General features: G+C 44.7%; 1 protein-coding gene across 1 annotated transcript in view; it reads left to right on the top strand.

Moving 5' to 3' along the window:
- Positions 1-20,004, top strand: part of KLHL28 (kelch like family member 28) — a 52,953-nt gene that overhangs the window by 22,940 nt on the left and 10,009 nt on the right. The window contains exons 2-3 of the mRNA XM_077463568.1: positions 11,008-11,906; positions 16,706-17,170. Coding sequence (XP_077319694.1) covers positions 11,008-11,906; positions 16,706-17,170 — 1,364 coding nt within the window. The remainder of the gene's footprint in view (positions 1-11,007; positions 11,907-16,705; positions 17,171-20,004) is intronic.

The following is a 20,004-nucleotide window of genomic DNA, read 5'->3' as shown; positions in this document are numbered from 1 at the left end:
TTTGCGTCCTTTTCTTCCCACAAATAGAGCTTTCTTTTGATGGTATTTGATTGCCTCTGCGATTTTTATTTTTTGCGATATAAACGTAAAAAGACCGCAAATTTTGAAAAAAAATGATATTTTCTACTTTTTGTTATTAGAAAAATCCAATAAACTCAATTTTAGTCATACATTTAGGCCAAAATGTATTCAGCCACATGTCTTTGGTAAAAAAAAAGTCAATAATTGTATATTTATTGGTTTGCGCAAAAGTTGTCACATCTACAAACTAAGGTACGTTTTCTGGAATTTACGCAGCTTTTAGTTTACGACTGCCTATCTCATTTCTTGAGGTGCTAAAATGGCAGGGCAGTACAAAACCCCCCCAAATGACCCCATTTTGGAAAGTAGACCCCCTAAGGAAATTGATAAGAGGCATGTTGAGCCCATTGAATATTTTATTTTTTTGCCTCAAGCGATTGAATAATGACAAAAAAAAAATTTTTTTTTTTTTTTTACACAAAGTTGTCACTAAATGATATATTGCTCACACATGCTATGGGCGTATGTGAAATGACACCCCAAAATAAATTCTGCTGCTTCTCCTGAGTACGGGGATACCACATATGTGGGACTTTTTGGGAGCCTAGCCGCGTACGGGGCCCCGAAAACCAAGCACCGCCTTCAGGCTTTCTAAGGGCGTAAATTTTTGAGTTCACTTCTCACTACCTATTACAGTTTTGAAGGCCATAAAATGCCAAGATGGCACAAAACCCCCACAAATGACCCCATTTTAGAAAGTAGACACCCCAAGCTATTTGCTGAGAGGCATGTTGAGTTCATGGAATATTTTATATTTTGCCACAAGTTGCGGGAAAATTACAAACTTTTTTTTTTTTTTTTTTTTTTTCACAAAGTTGTCACTAAATGATATATTGCTCACACATGCCATGGGCATATGTGAAATGACACCCCAAAATAAATTCTGCTGCTTCTCCTGAGTACGGGGATACCACATATGTGGGACTTTTTGGGAGCCTAGCCGCGTACGGGGCCCCGAAAACCAAGCACCGCCTTCAGGCTTTCTAAGGGCGTAAATATTTGACTTCACTCCTCACTACCTATTACAGTTTTGAAGGCCATAAAATGCCAAGATGGCACAAAACCCCCACAAATGACCCCATTTTAGAAAGTAGACACCCCAAGCTATTTGCTGAGAGGCATGTTGAGTCCATGGAATATTTTATATTTTGCCACAAGTTGCGGGAAAATTACAAACTTTTTTTTTTTTTTTTTTTTTTTCACAAAGTTGTCACTAAATGATATATTGCTCACGCATGCCATGGGCATATGTGAAATGACACCCCAAAATAAATTCTGCTGCTTCTCCTGAGTACGGGGATACCACATATGTGGGACTTTTTGGGAGCCTAGCCGCGTACGGGGCCCCGAAAACCAAGCACCGCCTTCAGGCTTTCTAAGGGCGTTACAGTTTTGAAGGCCATAAAATGCCAAGATGGCACAAACCCCCCCCAAATGACCCCATTTTGGAAAGTAGACACCCCTAAATTTAGGGGTACACTAGTGAGACTAGGTAATAAATGGCGGGTGCCCTGAAACTATAAAAAAATAACTAACCAACCAGCGTCACCTGTAACAGTTATATGGTGATCACTGGTGAAAGGGTTAACTAGGGGGCAATCAGGGGGCTTTATGCGGTAGTATATGGGGGTCCCTGGCGCTATAAAAAGCTGCGGCGAACCTAAATACCTACTTGCCTAACTAGCGTCACCTGTGACACTAATACAGCGATCAGAAAAACGATCGCTTATTAGGCTGGGTTCACACTGGAGCGATGCGGGAACGCCACGAATGCGCGGCGGGTTCCCGCATCGCATGCCTCCCGGCGGCAGTTCACACTGCCCTATGCGAACTGCTGGGAGTGTCAGTGAAATGTTACTGACACCCCCAGATCAGTTCGCATATCGCAGTGCGATCTGCAAACTCGGATCGCATGGTGTGAACACCCATGCGATCCGATTCTGCTGCGGGCCAAAAAAAGGGTCCCGTGCGAATTTGCGGCGGGTGCGGCGGGTGTGGCGGGTGCGGCGAATGGCTGAACTCGAATCGCACAGAGATCGGATGTGATTTGCACTGCAGTGCGAATCACATCCGTTCTCAAACCGCTGCAATCTGAACCCAGCCTTAGTGACACTGGCGACGGGGGGTGATCACGGGGTTAAACCTTTATTGGGGGGGTTAGGGGGGTACCTTAGAACTAAAGGGGGCTAACCCTAACTGCCCTAACAGTTATTAGTCACAAATGACACCCGCCGGGTGATCAGGGGGTTAAACCTTTATTAGGTAATAAATGGCGGGTGCCCTGAAACTATAAAAAAATAACTAACCAACCAGCGTCACCTGTAACAGTTATATGGTGATCACTGGTGAAAGGGTTAACTAGGGGGCAATCAGGGGGCTTTATGCGGTAGTATATGGGGGTCCCTGGCGCTATAAAAAGCTGCGGCGAACCTAAATACCTACCTGCCTAACTAGCGTCACCTGGGACACTAATACGGCGATCAGAAAAATGATCGCTTATTAGGCTGGGTTCACACTGGAGCGATGCGGAAACGCCGCGAATCCGCGGCGGGTTCCCGCATCGCATGCCTCCCGGCGGCAGTTCACACTGCCCTATGCGAACTGCTGGGAGTGTCAGTGAAATGTTACTGACACCCCCAGATCAGTTCGCATATCGCAGTGCGATCTGCAAACTCGGATCGCATGGTGTGAACACCCATGCGATCCGATTCTGCTGCGGGCCAAAAAAAGGGTCCCGTGCGAATTTGCGGCGGGTGCGGCGGGTGTGGCGGGTGCGGCGGGTGCGGCGAATGGCTGAACTCGAATCGCACAGAGATCGGATGTGATTTGCACTGCAGTGCGGTGCGAATCACATTCGTTCTCATAAACCGCTGCAATGTGAACCCAGCCTTAGTGACACTGGCGACGGGGGGTGATCACGGGGTTAAACCTTTATTGGGGGGGTTAGGGGGGTACATTAGAACTAAAGGGGGCTAACTCTAACTGCCCTAACAGTTATTACAGTCACAAATGACACCAATGCAAAAAAAAAAAAAAAAAAAAAAAAAATGACATTGGTGTCACTGTGACTGGGGGGCAGGGGTAATTGGGGGGGTGATCGGGGGGTAAAGGGGGGGTGTGAGTGTGCCTGGCATGTTCTACTGTGTGTGGGATGTGTTGGTGCAACTCACTGATCCGCTCTCCTCCGTGTCGGAACGAAAAATACCGACACGGAGGAGAGAATACATCACTTCCTCTCCTGTGTTTACATTACAGGAGAGGAAGTGATGTCACCGGGGATTTCTATTCGTCGGGAGCGATCGCGAGGGGGTGGCCATGAATGAATGGCCGTCCCCTCGTCCGGGATCGCTCCCGAACGAAAACCGACCGCCGCAGGCACCGGGCGGGGGCCCGATCGGGCCCCCGACCCGCGGGAGGCAAATCACGTACATGTACGTGCTTATGCCTGCCCGTGCCATTCTGCCGACGTACATCGGCGTTAGGCGGTCGGCAAGTGGTTAAAGTGGTTGTAAACCCTTACAAACCATTTTGACCTACAGGTAAGCCTAGATTAAGGCTTACCTGTAGGTCCAAGAAATATCTCCTAAACCTTTACGGTTTAGGAGATATTTGCCGAAAGACAGGCACCGCTGTCTAAGGCGCATGCGCCGTAGACAGCGGCGCGCAGGCGTACTGAGCGCGCTGCTGTCAACGGCGATATGCCGTGAGTGGCGGCTCCCATGCGCATGCATGGGAGTGACGTCATCGTGGCTTCGTCGAATGATGCGGACTACAGGGGACAGCGGTGACTTTGCTGGCTCCTGTGTCAGGTAAGTGACACATAATGGACTACTATGCAATGCATAGTAGTCCATTATGCTTTACCTTTTGCAGGGAATCAGAGGAAGTAAACCCATCAGGGTTTACTTCCTCTTTAATACAGAAATGTTGGCTTACTGAAAAGTATGTCCGTATAGTATAGTATTCACTCAATACTTGGGTGGGGATCCTTTTGCATAAATTACTGCATCAATGTAGTGATAAATGGGGAGTACTCGGAATGGTCAGGGGTAGGTAGGTCCCCCAGGGTTCTGTGCTGGGACCAGGCCTATTTAATTTATTCATAAACGACCTGGAAGATGGGATAAACAGCTTAATCTCAGAATTTGCAGACAATACTAAGCTAAGCAGGGCAATAACTTCTCAGGATGTAGAAACCTTACAAGAGGATCTAAACAAATGAATGGGGTGGGCAACTACATGGTACATGAGGTTTACTGTAGAAAAATGTTAAATAATGCATTTAGGCTCTATTCACATCTATGCATGTTGCTTTTGAGCATTTCTGCAGTGCTTTTTGCGTTGCTTTGCCACGTTTTTGGACACGCTTTTTTACCGCGTTTTGCTAATAAAATTTTTTTTACAGTGTGGTTGCTTAGAAACCAGCTATATACAGTGTAAAAAAAAAAAAAAAAAAAAAATGAAAAAACGCAAATCACGGTAAAAACGCGGTACTTGCGTTTTGGATGTGAGTCCATTGACTTCTATTACATGCAGAACACTGCATTGTGCATGAAAAAAAGTCCCTGACCCTTTACAAAAGCGCAGAGGCACAAAAATGCATTGATGTGGACATGTTCCAAAGGAACCCATGTTAAAAAATTTCCCTGCATTTCTGCAAAATGCATCAAACAACGCATTAGTGTGAATCAAGCCTTAGGTGACAAAAACATGAATGCAATGTATACACTGGGGGGAGAACCTCTGGGGGAATCTAGGAGGGAAAAGGACCTGGATGGTCCTAGTAGATGATAGGCTCAGCAATGGCATGCAATGCCAAGCTGCTGCTAACAAAGCAAACAGAATATTGGCATTAAAAAGGGAATTCAGTCCAGAGATAAAATTATAATTCTCCCGTGCTACAAGACTCTGGTCTGGCCGCATCTGGAGTATGCTGTCCAGTTCTGGGCTCCAGTCCTCAGGAAGGATGTACTGGAACCGGAAAGAGTCCAGAGAAGGGCAACAAAACTAATAAAGGGTCTGGAGGATATTAGTTATGAGGAAAGGTTACGAGCACTGAACTTTATTCTCTTTTGGAGAAGAGATGCTTGGGAGGGGATATGATTTCAATGTACAAATACCCGGTTTCCCCGAAAATAAGACCTAGCGTGATTTTCGGTGATGGCTGCAATATAAGCCCACCCCCAAAATAAGCCCTAGTTAAAGTCCTTGTAGGGCTTATTCTCAGGGAAACAGGGTAGGGCTTATATTGCAGCCATCACCGACAATCGCGCTAGGTCTTATTTTCAGGGAAACAGGGTACCATACTGGTGACCCCACAATAGGGAGAAAACTTTTCTGCGAAAGGGAATTTAAAAAGACACGTGGCCACTCACTAAAATTAGAAGAAAAGAGCTTTAACCTTAAACTGCGTAGATGGTTCTTTACTGTAAGAGCGGCAAGGATGTGGAATTCCCTTCCCCAGGCGGTGGTTTCAGCGGGGGGCATCGATAATTAAAAAAAAAAAAAAAAAAACAATTAGATAAGCCCCTAAACAACCACAACATAATCACACACACACAGGTTGGACTTGATGGACTTGTGTCTCTTTTCAACCTTACAAACCATGTAACTATGTAATGCGGCGTGGCATGGGGGTGATCAGCCTGTGGCTCTGCTGAGTTGTTATGGAAGCCCAGGTTGCTTTGATAGCGGCCTTCAGCTCCTGCATCTGCATTGTCAAGAGGAAGATGAGAGACACCAGACTCAACAATACCCCACAGATTCTCTATGGGGTTTAGGTCAGGTGAGTTTGCTGGCCAATCATGCACGCTGATACCATGATCATTAAACCAGGTTTTGGCAGTGTGGGCAGGTGCCAAGTCCTGCTGGAAAATGAAATCAGCATTTCCATAAAGCTGGTCAGCAGAGGGGAAGCATGAAGTGCTCTACAATTTCCTGGTCGGGGGGCTGCGCTGACTTTGGACTTGATAAAACACAGAAGACCAACACCAGCAGATGACATGGCTCCCCAAATCATCACTGACTGTGGAAACTTCACACTGGACCTCATGCAACTTGGATTCTGTGCTTCTCCACTCTTCTTCCAGACTCTAGGACCTTGATTTCCAAATTAAGTGCAAAACTTTTCATAGACCAGTGATGATTTGGGGAGCCGTGTCATCTGCTGGTGTTGCTGGCATTGATGTAGTAATTCATGCAAAAGGATCCCCGACCAAGTATTGAGTGCATACTATCCACTTATGTCCCGGACCAATTTTCAGCCAAAGGACCAGGCCCCTTTTTGAGATTCAGCACTGCGTCGCTTTAACTGACAATTGGCTCCCAAACTAAATTGGTGTCTTTTTTTTTTTTTTTTTTTCCCCACAAATGGAGCTTTCTTTTGGTGGTGTTTGATTTATTTTTTGTGCTATAAACAAAAATAGAGCGACAATTTTGAAAAAAATTTTAATATTTTTTACTTTTTGCTATAATAAATATTCCCAAAAAATATATAAAAAAACTTTTTTTTTTTCCTCAGTTTAGGCCGATACGTGTTCTACATATTTTTGTTAAAGAAAATCACAATTAGCGATTACTGATTGGTTTGCACAAAAGTTATAGCGTTTCCAAAATAGGGGATATAGTTTTATAGCATTTTTATTAATATTTTTTTTTAACTAGTAATGGCGGAAATCGATTCCCCCCCCCCCCCCCCCCCTATTTTTTTTTTTTTTTTTTTTATTGTGACTGCTACATTATGGCGGACACATCGAACATTTTTGACACATTTTTGGGACCATTGTCGTTTATACAGCAATTAGTGCTATTTAAATGCACTGATTCCTGTATAACCACTAGGGGGCGATGAGGGGTTATGTGTGACATGTGTTTTTTTTTATTGTAGGGGGGCATGGCCTGGCATGTGATGTCACTGATCGTCTTTCTCTATAACAGGGAACAGACGATCGGTGACAGCCACACTAGGAAGCACAGGGAGAAGTTTGTTTACACAGACCTCTCCTCGTTCTTCAGCTCTGTGACCCGATCGCGGGACACCAGCGGCGATCAGGTCCACTAGTCCCACGGTCAGGAGCGTGCCGCCGGCGGCGTGCTCCCGACCCACGGCTGGGCACTTAAAGAGCAACGTACCGGTACGTGCTTGTGCCCAGCCACGCCATTCTGCCGACGTATATGTGCAGGAGGCGGTCCTTAAGCAGCTATTCTGTATATGGACATACTTCTTAGTAAGCCAACATCTCTGTGGGTTTGAGATGCACCTGTATATAGCAGTGCATAAATTGAGCTTTACAGACCATACTTTGATCAATCGATTTTTATTGATTTTAAAAATAAAGCATATAGAAAGTACATTGTACAGTAAATTTCAAATACGCGTAAACAAAAGAACAATAATGAAAAAAAAAGAGAAAAAAAAAGCTAAATAAATATATTTTTTCTGATACTCTTAAAGACGTTTAGTTCACGCAATAAGATATTAATAATAGAGTACATACATAAAATCATAAAGTTAATTGATACAAATATTTTAATTGTATAAATGAAAAATATTAGCCTCCCTTAAACACCTGTATGGATACTCAGCTGTGTCCTAGGGGAGGGAAATGTTGCCAATATTAAGCATTGTAAACATATAGAGCTAAAAATTAACCAAAAAGAATGAAACCAGGAATTGAAAACTCAGTAAAGTATGTCTAAATATTGTTTAAGATTTTTTCAGAAAATCAGCGGATTTTGACCATCCCTCCCAAGGTGACCACCTACATTTTTCTTTTGGTAAATTGCCTGCAATGGAGGCCATCATTAATTCATAGTTGTAGTGTAGGGATACAGTATCTAAAAGTTGATAGACAGTTGGAGGTGTTGTAGATTTCCATAATCTGGTTATGGACAGTCTGGCTGCCAGGAAGACGTGTGTCATTACATGACGAAAAGGGTATGGTATGTTTTCTATAGTTAGGTTTAATATCGCTAACTCAGGTAGAAGTGGAATCTGCATTTGAGTTATGTCTGTTAATATAAGAAAGACACTTTTCCAGAACTCTTGGAGTTTATCGCAACTCCAAAAAATATGAAACATGTCGCCTTTAGCGGAATTACATCTCCAACATAAATCCGACAAAGATGAATTAAAGGATGTTAGTCTTTATGGCGTCAAATACCATCTAAGTGAAATTAGAGTAAGTTCCCATAGTGTTGAGCTTTTAGTAGTTTTATATATACTTTTAAGTGCTTGTTCCCATTGTTGATCCGTAAAGGATTTTTGTAAATCATTTTCCCAATGTGAATGAGAGGTGGATTTCGTAAATATACTTTTGAGGTGTAAAATATTGTAAATTAAGGAGATTCCTTTTTTATGAGTTAAGGAGGAATTAAGAAATTTCCATATTGTTGGCGAAATATTGTATAAAGGAAGTTTGATTTTGTTGAGGCAATTTTGTAGTAGGGTATATGTAGATATATCTGAATGAAGTAAATTAAATTGTTTTTGTAGCTCAGAGAAGGATTGTATTTGTGTACCTGTAATAAGTTGGTTTATATGATTAATGCCTTTTTGAGTCCAATGATGAAGAGATAGATCATGTGATAAATGATGTAAGGATTCGATAGGAATCGTCATTTGGGGTATACTAGATTCACAATGTATTTCTTGGTTTTCCAAGCTTTGGTCGTGGCAATCATGGTGGGAGGTAAATCTTTGGGTATTTTAGTCCCTAGTGGAGTGCTTAGAAGCCAGTTCTTTAGTCCGGGACTTAATAGAAAGGTATGTTCGATGTTGCTCCAGAGTTTACTTGGAGGGTTTTGGAACCATTCTTTAGATTGATCAATTATTGCTGCTATATAGTAATCTTCGAAATCAATAGAGCCTGACCCACCCGCCATCTTGTGATTTCTTAATTTGGAATGAGCACATCTAGGTTTTGTTCCATACCAAATTACAGACCATACTTTGCAGAGGTGCCAGGACGTGTCTGTGTGGGCTGTACATGGATTTGCAAAGGTACTCCAAAAAAAAAAAAAAAAACCTCTATTTTAACCTAAATGTTAAAGCTGGGGCTGGGGATTTTTCTATCTTTATGTCTGTTACTTTACCCATTTGAACCTCATTTTTATTAGTTAATAATATGAGTGACTTCCATTGTTTATGCTTTTTTGCTCTAGCCACTTCACCTCCAGAAGATTACCCCCCCTCCCTTTATGACCAGGCCATTTTTTACAATGCAGCACTGCATTATTTTAACTGACAATTGAGCGGTCATGCAACACTGTTCCTAAATACAATTTATATTCTTTGTTTTCCCCACAAATAGAGCTTTCTTTTGGTGGTATTTTATCACCTCTGCAGTTTGTGTTTTGCACTATAAACAAAAAAAGACCAACAATTTTGAAAAAATAAAAACGTATTTTTTGCTTTCTGCAATAAAAAAAAAGAAAAAATTTAAATTTCCATCTATGTTTGCTACCCACCATTGGCTCCCACGGCTGACAATGAGGAGAGAAAGGGGGCGGGGTCAGGCTGCAGCTCCGTGTCTGAATGGACACAGGGACCTATGGCTTGGGACCTCCCATAGCAAGCTGCTTTCTGTGGGGGCACTCAACAGGAGGGAGGGGCCAGGAGCGAAGAAGAGGGACCCAAGAAGAGGAGGATCGGGGCCGCTCTGTGCACATCCACTACACAAGGCAGGTAAGTATAACATATTTTATTATTTTTAACGAAAAAAATAAGCAGACCTTAGTATCTATTAGGGGTAAAAGTTCTCTACTATGTTCCTTGCTCCAGCACCCTTCTCATTGAAGCTCTGGGATGTGTGCAGGCCCTGGATTTTATTAAGTACCATTTCAAGGCTTAGTCCTGCATCGTATGTGCGGAGGGAGGTATGCAACTGCAGGCTGGATCATCTTAGAGAAAGGAGGCTGTGGGTAACGGTTACACAGATGAAGGGAGCCTTTAAAGTGTAAAGTCCAAGCAAAAACTAACTCTCAACCTGCTCTTTAACACATTCTAAACCTAAACTATCTAACCCTGTAAAGTAAAAATCGTTGTACTTGCCTATCTTGCAGCCGATCCGGTCCGGTTCCCAGCGACGGAAGCTGTGCAGGAGAGGACTGACGGCGGCTGGGAAGTGACGTCACCCATAGACTTACTATGGGACTTTCGTTGTTGGTTGCCTCTCCTGCACCTTCCTCCGCACTGAAGCCGCCGCTGACAGCTAATGCTGGGACTGGACCTGAGCGGCTGTAGAACAGAGAAGTTTTACTTTAAAGTGCTTTAACCCTTGCATTTTTTTGCAATCTGCAACTCTAATGCCTAGAGTTGGGCTTTAAATGGCTGACTGGCTGCTCTTTATTGGTATTTTTCTTGTGTTATTGCCATCATTAAAGGAGTTGTAAAGGCAGGAGGTTTTATCTTAATGCATTTTATGCATTAAGATAAAAAACCTTGTGTGTAGCAGTCAACCCAGCATCCCTCTAGTTACTTACCTGAGCACCATCTCTCTCCAGCCATATCCACAAGTGTCTAAACCATCCGGGACACGCCCCTGATTGGCTGAGACACAGCAGTGGCGCCATTGGCTCCCGTGGCTGTCAAAGTCAGCCAGCCAATAAGGGGAGAGAGGGGGAGGGGCCAGGTTGGGACTCAGTGTCTGAATGGACACACGGAGCTGTGACTCTGCTCCGGTGCCCCCATAGGAAGCTGCTGACTGTGTGGGGACACTCGATAGGGGGGAGGAGCCAGGAGCAGCTAAGAGGAACCCGAGAAGAGAGAGAGATCCGGGCTGCCCTGTGCAAAACCAACTGCACAGAGGAGGTAAGTATAACATGTTGTTTTTATTAATTTTTTTTTAAACTGGACTTTACAATCACTTTTAACCAGCTTTAAATTATTTATATAAGTATATGTTGTTTTTATTTGTCTTTTTTCAGATGGACCAGTCCTCCCAGTCCTACATGCTTGCCAACATAACCCACTTGCACTCAGAACAGCTTCTGCAGGGCCTGAACCTCCTCCGCCAACACCACGAGCTCTGTGATATTGTCCTCCAGGTTGGCGATGTCAAGATACACGCCCATAAAGTGGTGCTCGCCAGCATCAGCCCCTATTTTAAAGCCATGTTTACAGGAAACCTTTCCGAGAAAGAGAATACTCAGGTAGAATTCCAGTGCGTTGATGAGGCCGCCCTCCAGGCCATCATAGAATACGCCTACACAGGGACAGTTTTCATTTCCCAGGAAACAGTCGAGTCTCTTCTTCCAGCGGCCAACCTGCTACAGATCAAGCTAGTGCTGAAGGAATGCTGCGCGTTCCTGGAGAGCCAGCTCGACGTGGGCAATTGCATTGGCATTTCACGCTTTGCCGAGACTTACGGCTGCCACGAACTTTACCTAGCTGCCAACAAGTTCATTTGCCAGAACTTTGAGGATGTCTCTCAGACGGAAGAGTTTTTCGAGCTGACGAATTCGGAGTTGCACGAGATCGTTTCCAATGACTGTTTGAATGTTGTTAGTGAGGAGAGTGTGTTTTATGCGCTAGAGGCCTGGATTAAGTATGACGTACAGGAGAGGCAGAAGTTCCTCTCCCAATTGTTGCACTGTGTCCGACTGCCTTTGCTGAGTGTCAAATTTCTCACCAGGCTCTATGAAGCTAATCACCTTATACGCGATGACCACACCTGTAAACATTTACTCAACGAAGCTCTGAAATACCATTTTATGCCTGAACATAGACTGTCCCATCAGACGGTGCTAAAGACTCAGCCTCGCTGCGCTCCCAAAGTGCTTTGCGCGGTGGGAGGGAAAGCTGGACTGTTTACGTGTTTGGAGAGGTATGTTGATATAGAAATCTAAGGGTCTTCCATACATAGGCAGCTGGCCCATCGAGTATAGTGCTCTTTTTGTGCCCAGCGCAACCCTCTTTTCCGGTTTTAAACAGAACCTGTCACTTTGCGATTTAGAACAAAGTAAGAGGTTCTCTTTATAGCCCATCTTCTTTGCTACTAAAGCCTGGTACACACTAGCAGTTTTTTTTTTTTTTGCTCAGTCCAAAAACAAAACAAAAATGAAGAGCTTGGGAAGGAGCCGATGTACTACCTATCCAATGTTAGTACATCGATCTTCTCCCCCGCTGAGCTATTGTGTTCCGTCAGGGGGACGTCCCCCTCGCCAGAACACACCGGTCAGTGCTCTGAGAGTACTCGTAGAACGCCGATTGGAAGGCATTTTTTTTTGGTCATGCCCCTTTGACAGAAGCCAGTTATTCAGTCAGCTTCTGTCAGGTGGGCTGCAGTACACACAGGCCGAATGTCAGCTGGTTTCCATTGAACCGCCCAATATTCAAACCTTAAAGTACAACTAGAGGCAAAAAATTGTTTTTTTTTTAAAAAAAAAATAAGTTTTGGATAGCTTGGGATAGATTAGAACACGTCGTGTGTTTTTTTTTTTTTTTGTTGTTTTTGTTTTTTTCTTTTATTGCAGTTTGTGCTTCCATTAGGGAGTTTCAACCTCTCCATTTGTCCTATTTAACCACTTCCTGCCCAGCCTATAGCAGAATGATGGCCGGACGGTGGTTCAGTTATCCTGACTGGGTGTCATATGATGTCCTGCAGGATAACAGTGGGGGCACTCATCATGCCGATCAGTGGTGCGGTGTGTCAGTCTGACACATCACTACACCGATCTCGGTAAATAGCCTCCAGCGGATGCTCTTTACCACATGATCATCCATGTCCAATCAAGGCTGATCACGATGTAAACAGGAAGAGCCGGTGATCAGCTTTTCCTCACTCATGTCTGACAGACACGAGTATAGGAGAGCCGATTGGCGGCTCTCCTGACGTGGGGGGTCAGCCCCCCCCCCCCCTCGGATACCCACACTGGACCACCACGGAAGCTTCTAACGTGGATGGCCAGGTACACCCTCGCCCCATGGCCATCCACATGTGAAAATCAATGCCAACATATGCCAATCAGTCCCCACAAATGGGCATTTTCTTCTTTAATGACAGGCACTGACATGGCTGCACTGACTGGCACCTCTATGGCACAATAAAAATTAGTGATGCCGAGGAATGCCACCCATCAGTGCCACCTCATCGGTGCCCATCAGTGCTTCCTTATCAGTGCAGCCATGTCCGTGCCTGTCATTAAAGAAGAAAATGTACTTCTTTACACAAAATTTTAACAGAAACAAAGAAAAAACTTTTTTTTTTATTTCAAAATTTTCGGTCTTTTTTTATTTGTTGTGCAAAAAATAAAAATCGGTGATCAAATACCACCAAAAGAAAGCTCTATTTGTGGGAACACAATTATAAAAAAAAAAGTACAGTTAAGTCACACTTGTTTAATAATAAAAGTAAAAATAACAAATGTAGTCAAAACATAGCCAAAGTTCAGTAACCCGAATGGATAATCAGCTAAGCCAGAAGTCAGGGATCAATGTAGTGGAACAGCAAGCAGGATCTGGAGCCAGAAGGGATGTCAGCAAAGCAAGTCTTTAAACAGGAACGGAGGAGATAGTTTCTTGTGATGTGGACCAAGGTGAAGGCAGAGATCCACTGGGCTGAACGACTTAAAGTGGGGTGCCCCTTAAAAAAAAAAAAAAAAAAAAAAATGTCAGCAGCTACAAATACTGCAGCTGCTGACTTTTAATAATCGGACACTTACCTGTCCCAGGGTCCATCGATGCGGGGGAACAAAGCCCCGCTCATTCCCTGCTCGGCGGCGCCAGCATTCTTACTGTGGGCACAGCCGGGCACCCACACTGCATGCGCATGATACACCACGCAGTCATCTGGGATCTGTCACTTGTCCCAGATGACTGACTGCTCCGAGGGGAAGTGATGTCAGGTGCCCGGGCACCGAGGGACCCCCTAGCAACAGACATTTAGAGGTCAGTTTATATATATATATATATATATAACTTTTTTTTTTTTGGGCAGGACTGACTAGCAGGATATCAACAGCTGAGTAACTCTGGAGAGATGGGAGCTGGCAATTAGCCGACAGCTGAGCGGCCAGCTCTGAGAAGGAAGGGCATTCATTTTGGTGACAGGAAGCAAAGGTATATCTCCTCAATAGGACACAGATGTAAAAAAAACAGACTGAGAGGAGTTATGATCCTCCCTTGCTGTATCCAAAATAAGGGAAAAAAAAGTTTTGCCTATAATTCTACTTTAAGGCTTACTTTCCTCAAGCACCCCTGCTGATATGCAGACTTGAAAGCCCTGTGTAAACTGTGTGGAACAAACTCCAGCTAATTACCTTTCCCCCTCCTTTTCATGGCTGTGAATGGGCCCTGATGAATGGCTAGTTATTTTATCACTGTTCCGTGATAGGTTACGGTTTTGGTGTTGTATTGAGATGTGCAAATTTGGGATCGCACAAATACTTGTAAGTAATGACAAATGCAGATAACATGTAGTAATTTTAGAAAATATAACATTAATACTTAAAAGGGTTGTAAACCCTCATGTTTTTTCACCTTAATGCATCCTATGCATTAAGGTGGAAAAACTTCAGCGACCGGCCCCTAGCCCCCCGTTTTACTCACCTGAGCCCTTCTTTCCCTCAGCGCCCTGTACTCTCTGCCAGGGGTTCTCAGATCTTGATTGGATAGATTGATGGCAGCGCAGTCATGGGCTCCTGCTGCTGTCAATCAAATCCAGTGACGCAAGGGGGTGGGGCCGAGTCCTGCAGTCTGTGTCTATGGATGCAAATGCTGGACTCGGGAGCGCACCTGCAAGGTAACCCCCCCGGGAAAGTGCTTCTTCTAGGGCAGCGGTTCTCAACCTTTCTAATGCGGTGACCCCTTAATAAAATTTCCCAAGTTGTGGGGACCCCTAACAGTAAAATGATTTTCGCAGCGTGGGTTGTCAGCACTCTAGGTAAGGCAAGTCATTTGCGCTCCTAACCCATGAACATTTAACGCTCCCTCATTCCCTTCCACTCATACAGTAATAAAACCCCTTATAATACATTTTAGAATGTACCACTCTTTCTTTGTTCTCCTTTCTTTCCCTTTTATCTCTCTATCCTAATTTCTCCCCCCCCCCATCCCTCTCTCTAGCCTTCTTTCTTGCTCTTTCTCTTATTTTTTCTCTCCCTTTTTCTTTGTTCCTCCCCATCTTTTCCTCTCCCTTCCATGTATTCTCTATTTTTATTCCTTCTCTTACACCTTGGTGGGGGGAATTGGATGAGAGGCAGTGCTGGTGGGTGGTGGGATCAGTGGCAGTGCTGGTGGGGGGTGGGATCAGTGGCAGTGCTGGGGGGAGTTCTGATCAGCCAACTTAGGTGCTCTTGATCAAGGTCACCCGCTGATCTGAGAACTGTAGTGGGGACTTTTAATGGCAACTATAATCGCGGGTAGTGTTGCTCACTGTGTCTCCGACTTTGTGGTGTCTCGCAGCAGTGACACCTATGCTGAAATCAGGAAATTGGGTCTCCATTAGCCCCTCCCACTTCACATTCCTCACCAGTCAGCTGACCTCTAGTCTCTGCACCCCAGCCATGCTTTGAACTGAATCGGTGGCCGTGGGCTCCAGGAACAGTCCAGCTGGGCGGCCACAGGCTCCAGGGATAGCTCTGCTGGGCGGCCGTAAAAAGGCTGGGAGAGCGGTGCAGGATTCAGGAACAGCCCAGGATTCGGTGACCCCTGGCAGATCTTCTTTCGACCCCCAGGTTTAGAACCCTCCCTGTCCTAGGGGGTTATACGATGCGGGAAGGAACTGAAAGTGCATTAAGGTGAAAAACCTTCTGTGCTGCAACTCCCCCCAGACCCCCCCCCCTTTTTTCTTTTTTTTTTCTTCTTACCTGAGCCAAATCTGATCCAGCGATGTGCATGAGGGCTGTTGATCCAGCCGCTCTCTCTCCTCATTGGATAGATTGATGGCAGAGGAAGCTCCCACTGCTGTCAATCAAATCCAGTGACACGGGAGCATGGGGCTTGTCTGAATCCTGCTGTCTGTGTCAATGGATTCTGCAGCGTGACTCTGGAGTGTGCCTGCACAGGTGCCCCCAGGGAAAGCATCTTTCTGTGGGGGCACCCAATGAAGAGGAGGGGCCTGGCGCGCCATTTAAAAACACTGCTTGGTTACTTCTGCCTTACTTCCTGGTCAGACTTTGACACAGGAAGGAGTTGACCAGCTGAGGGTGGATGATCCAGAGTGTGTGCTAATGAGATCAGCTGGTCAACTCCTTCCTGTGTCATGACCTAAAGTCTGTACAGAAAGTAGGGCAGAAGTAATGGAGCAGTGTGTTTAAATCACTATGAAGAGAGTGAAGTAAGCCTCTGTAAAATGAACGGAAAGCTGTTTTTATTTTGCAAAAGTACATTTAATGCTATAGTGGTACATAGGGGAGCTGGAATTTAGATAGAGAAAAACAAAAACAAAGGTGAACTTAGTCTTTAAATATGCGATAGTATAAATGCCTTAGACTGGCAAAAGTCAGCAAACCTTCCTGCATTGCACAGTCCATCACAGGAGACGTACAGACAGGAGAACAGTAGGCAGTAATGACGTCTCTTCTTACTAATCCCAGCTCTTGTTCTAGAATATAGCTTTCAAAATGGTGTTTGAAGACGTGTCATTTGCAATGCTTAATTCGGTTGTCCCTTTCTTCTTTCCAGCATGGAGATGTATTTCCCCCAGGACGACTCTTGGATAGGCCTGGCGCCTCTCTCAATGCCGCGTTATGAGTTTGGACTATGCACCCTGGACCAGAAAGTGTATGTTGTTGGGGGCATTGCCACTACTGCAGGGGGCATTGTCAGCCACATGCGACAGGGCATCAATATGAGGAAGCACGAGAGCTCTGTGGAGTGCTGGGACCCGGTCACCAACACGTGGACGTCTGTGGAGAGGATGAATGAGTGTCGCAGCACCCTGGGCACTGTAGTTTTAGCAGGAGAACTTTATGCCTTAGGAGGATATAATGGACAGTCGTGCTTACAGTCAGTGGAAAAATATATCCCGAAAGCAAAGGAGTGGCAGCCGGTCGCTCCAATGATCAAGACAAGGAGCTGCTTTGCAGGCGCTGTACTGGATGGCATGATCTACGCTATAGGCGGTTATGGCCCGGCTCATATGAACAGGTACAATGTGTTTGTTGTTGAGAAGCCTTCTGTTTATCCCATTTAACATTTACATCCTCATGATGGTAATTGGCAAGGGATTTAATTAGCTATCTTTAGCACTACAAATACATGGTTGTTAGGGGAACAATTCTCAGCATGAATAGTCCTGGAAGAGGAACGCACGAGTATCAGCACAATTGTGTCTAATATTCGGGTGTGTGTATATAATATATTTCTATTATTTACTTTTTGTTCTTTCTTGTTTTTTTTTTTTTTTTCACTTTAGTGGGGCAAACTTATGCTGGCCATACACTAGCTGAAAAATCATTTGAAAATCTGTCATTTGGGTCGTTTTTTTGTTTTTTCCTTTATTAGGCACAAATAGAAAATTTTGGTTTTAGCTTTTCCGAGCCGAAAAATCGAAAGGAAAGGTTGAAAAATTCTGCCAAACAATAAATTGAAAGGTTAAAGTGGAGTTCCACCCAAAAATGGAACTGATAGCTATAGCCGCATAATGTAAGGCCTCCAGCCTGCTGTACTTGGCTAATAATTAGAGAGTCACTGGAAGGAAGAGAGGAAAGATCCCTAGTGCTGCACATCCACCCCCCGGAGCTTTTGATTGTGATCCCCATGACTAAGCTCTGAGGGGCAGAGCAAAATTTGTTGGGGGCGTGGCCTGGCAGGAGCCCACGCTGAGATTGCATGTCTCTCTCATACCACCATAGGACTTGGTGGATGTGCGGCACCAGGGCTCTTTCCTCTCTTCCTTCCAGTGATTACAGGAGCTGGGACAAGCTCCATCCTTTGCTGGCACTCCTGCAATGGTTGCAGCATCACCCCCACACACTACTCCCCACAGTGATTGAGCCTGAGTGGCACACTAAACCAAACGTGGTCACAGTTAGAATGTCAGCTTAGTTGATGTCCATTTTTTGAGCTCTCTGCACGTCCCGACTCTAATGGTAGGTTTTTGATTTTCCTACTTTTAGCTAGTGTATAGCAGTGCTGTAAGACGACAGATTTAGGCAGCTCATAGATGATTTGATTTTCTTTCCTTGAAGGAAATAAAATCGCTTGTTTTATTATTATTATTTTTTCCCCACATCAACACACTATTGTGTTCTCCTGGCGGGGGGGCCTGTCCAGCTGGCAAACCAAAATAACTGCTAGCAGCTGCAGCCAACTGCAGTAATCCCGTGCTGAAAAGCCCAACTGGCTGGTTGCACCCAGTCGATCGATGGATCAACTTGGGTACAATTAGCATGTCCATACATTGATCAAAATTCAGCAAGTCACTGGTGAACTGACAGAATTTTAAAGTGACACCTAAAATTTTAGTTTTTATTATTTTTTTAAACCACTTAAGCCCCGGACCAATTTGCAGCCAAAGGACCAAGCCCCTTTTTGTGATTCGGCACTGCGTCGCTTTAACTGTCAATTACGCGGTTGTGCGACGTGGCTCTCAAACAAAATTGGCGTCCTTTTTCCCCACAAATAGAGCTTTCTTTTGGTGGTATTTGATCACCTCTGCGTTTTTTATTTAATTTTTTTTTATTTATTTTTTTTATTTTTATTTTTATTGTGACTGCAACATTATGGCGGACACATCAGACATTTTTGACACATTTTTGGGACCATTGTCAATCATACAGCAATCAGTGCTATTTAAATGCAGTGATTCCTGTGTAAATGACACTGGCAGTGAAGGAGTTCAGTTAACCACTTGGGGGCAGTGTAGGGGTTATGTATGACATGTGTGTGTGTTTTTTTTTTTTTTTTTTTTTTTGTAGGGGGCGTGGCCTAGCTTGTGACGTCACTGATCGTCCTTCCCTATAAAAGGGAACAGACGATCGGTGACAGCCACACAGGGAAGCACGGGGAGAGGTTTGTTTACAAAGACTTCTCCTCATTCTTCAGCTCTGTGACCCGATCACGGGACACCAGCGGCGATCGGGTCCGCTGGTCCCACGGTCATGGAGCACAGGACCGGGTCGGGAGCGCGCCCCCGGCTGTGCGCTCCCGACCATAGGATGCATTGAGGTGAAAAAACATGAACATTTACAACCCCTTTAAATCATGTGTGGCTGGCTTTAGTGACCTAACTAAACTGAAAAGTGATTTGTAAGTTTGAACTGAGCACATCATTTGGATAAATAGTGGTTGTATTTGTTCCCTTTTGATTGGTCTCTAAAGAGTCACCCCATCTTCAGATTGTTTTATAAACGATCTTTCTATACGATCACATTTAAAGTATCTTATGCATGGTAATCATTATCTGTAAAGGCTTCTCTTGTGTAGACATCCTACTATTAGGGTGTGGATGTAGTGTGTGTGTGGAGGGTGGGGGGGGGGTGGGTTGCCCTTGAGGTGAGAGGGCTATCCCCCCCCCCCAAGAAAATGTTCCAGCTTGGATAGTATAAGGCTGGCCATAGACAGAGCGAATTTGAATGAAATTTGCTTGATTTCCCCATCAAAACAGAATATTGATGCAGAAATCCCTCCTGCCGGGCCATTGTCTTCTCCCGACTATTGCAGCTTGCTAGCGACAATCACAAGTGAATCCGGCTGGCTGGTTGCACCAAAGTTTATCGATCAACTTGGTACATTCAGCCTGTCCATTAACAGTTAAAATCTCTGCCGGTGTCTTGTCAAATAACGTCCTCCATCGGATAGTGTCCGCTGCGTACTGCGCATGCGCAGTACACAGCAACACAGATTCCGAAAATTGCAGAGGATGAACGGCACCTGCGCCGTGAGTCCAGGTTCTATCCCCACTATCCAAGTGGACATAGAGTTAGAATAAAAAAGAGCCGAGCGCAGCGAGGCCGAAGCGTGGCGAGCGAAGCTCGCCC

The sequence above is a fragment of the Lithobates pipiens genome, unplaced genomic scaffold (assembly GCF_037356315.1).
Source record: "Lithobates pipiens isolate NorthernLeopardFrog02 unplaced genomic scaffold, aLitPip1_a1.2 Scaffold_30, whole genome shotgun sequence".
Classification (NCBI taxonomy): Eukaryota; Metazoa; Chordata; class Amphibia; order Anura; family Ranidae; genus Lithobates; species Lithobates pipiens.
Note: the sequence above shows the minus strand (reverse complement) of the source record. Positions and strands in the feature narration are given on the sequence as shown.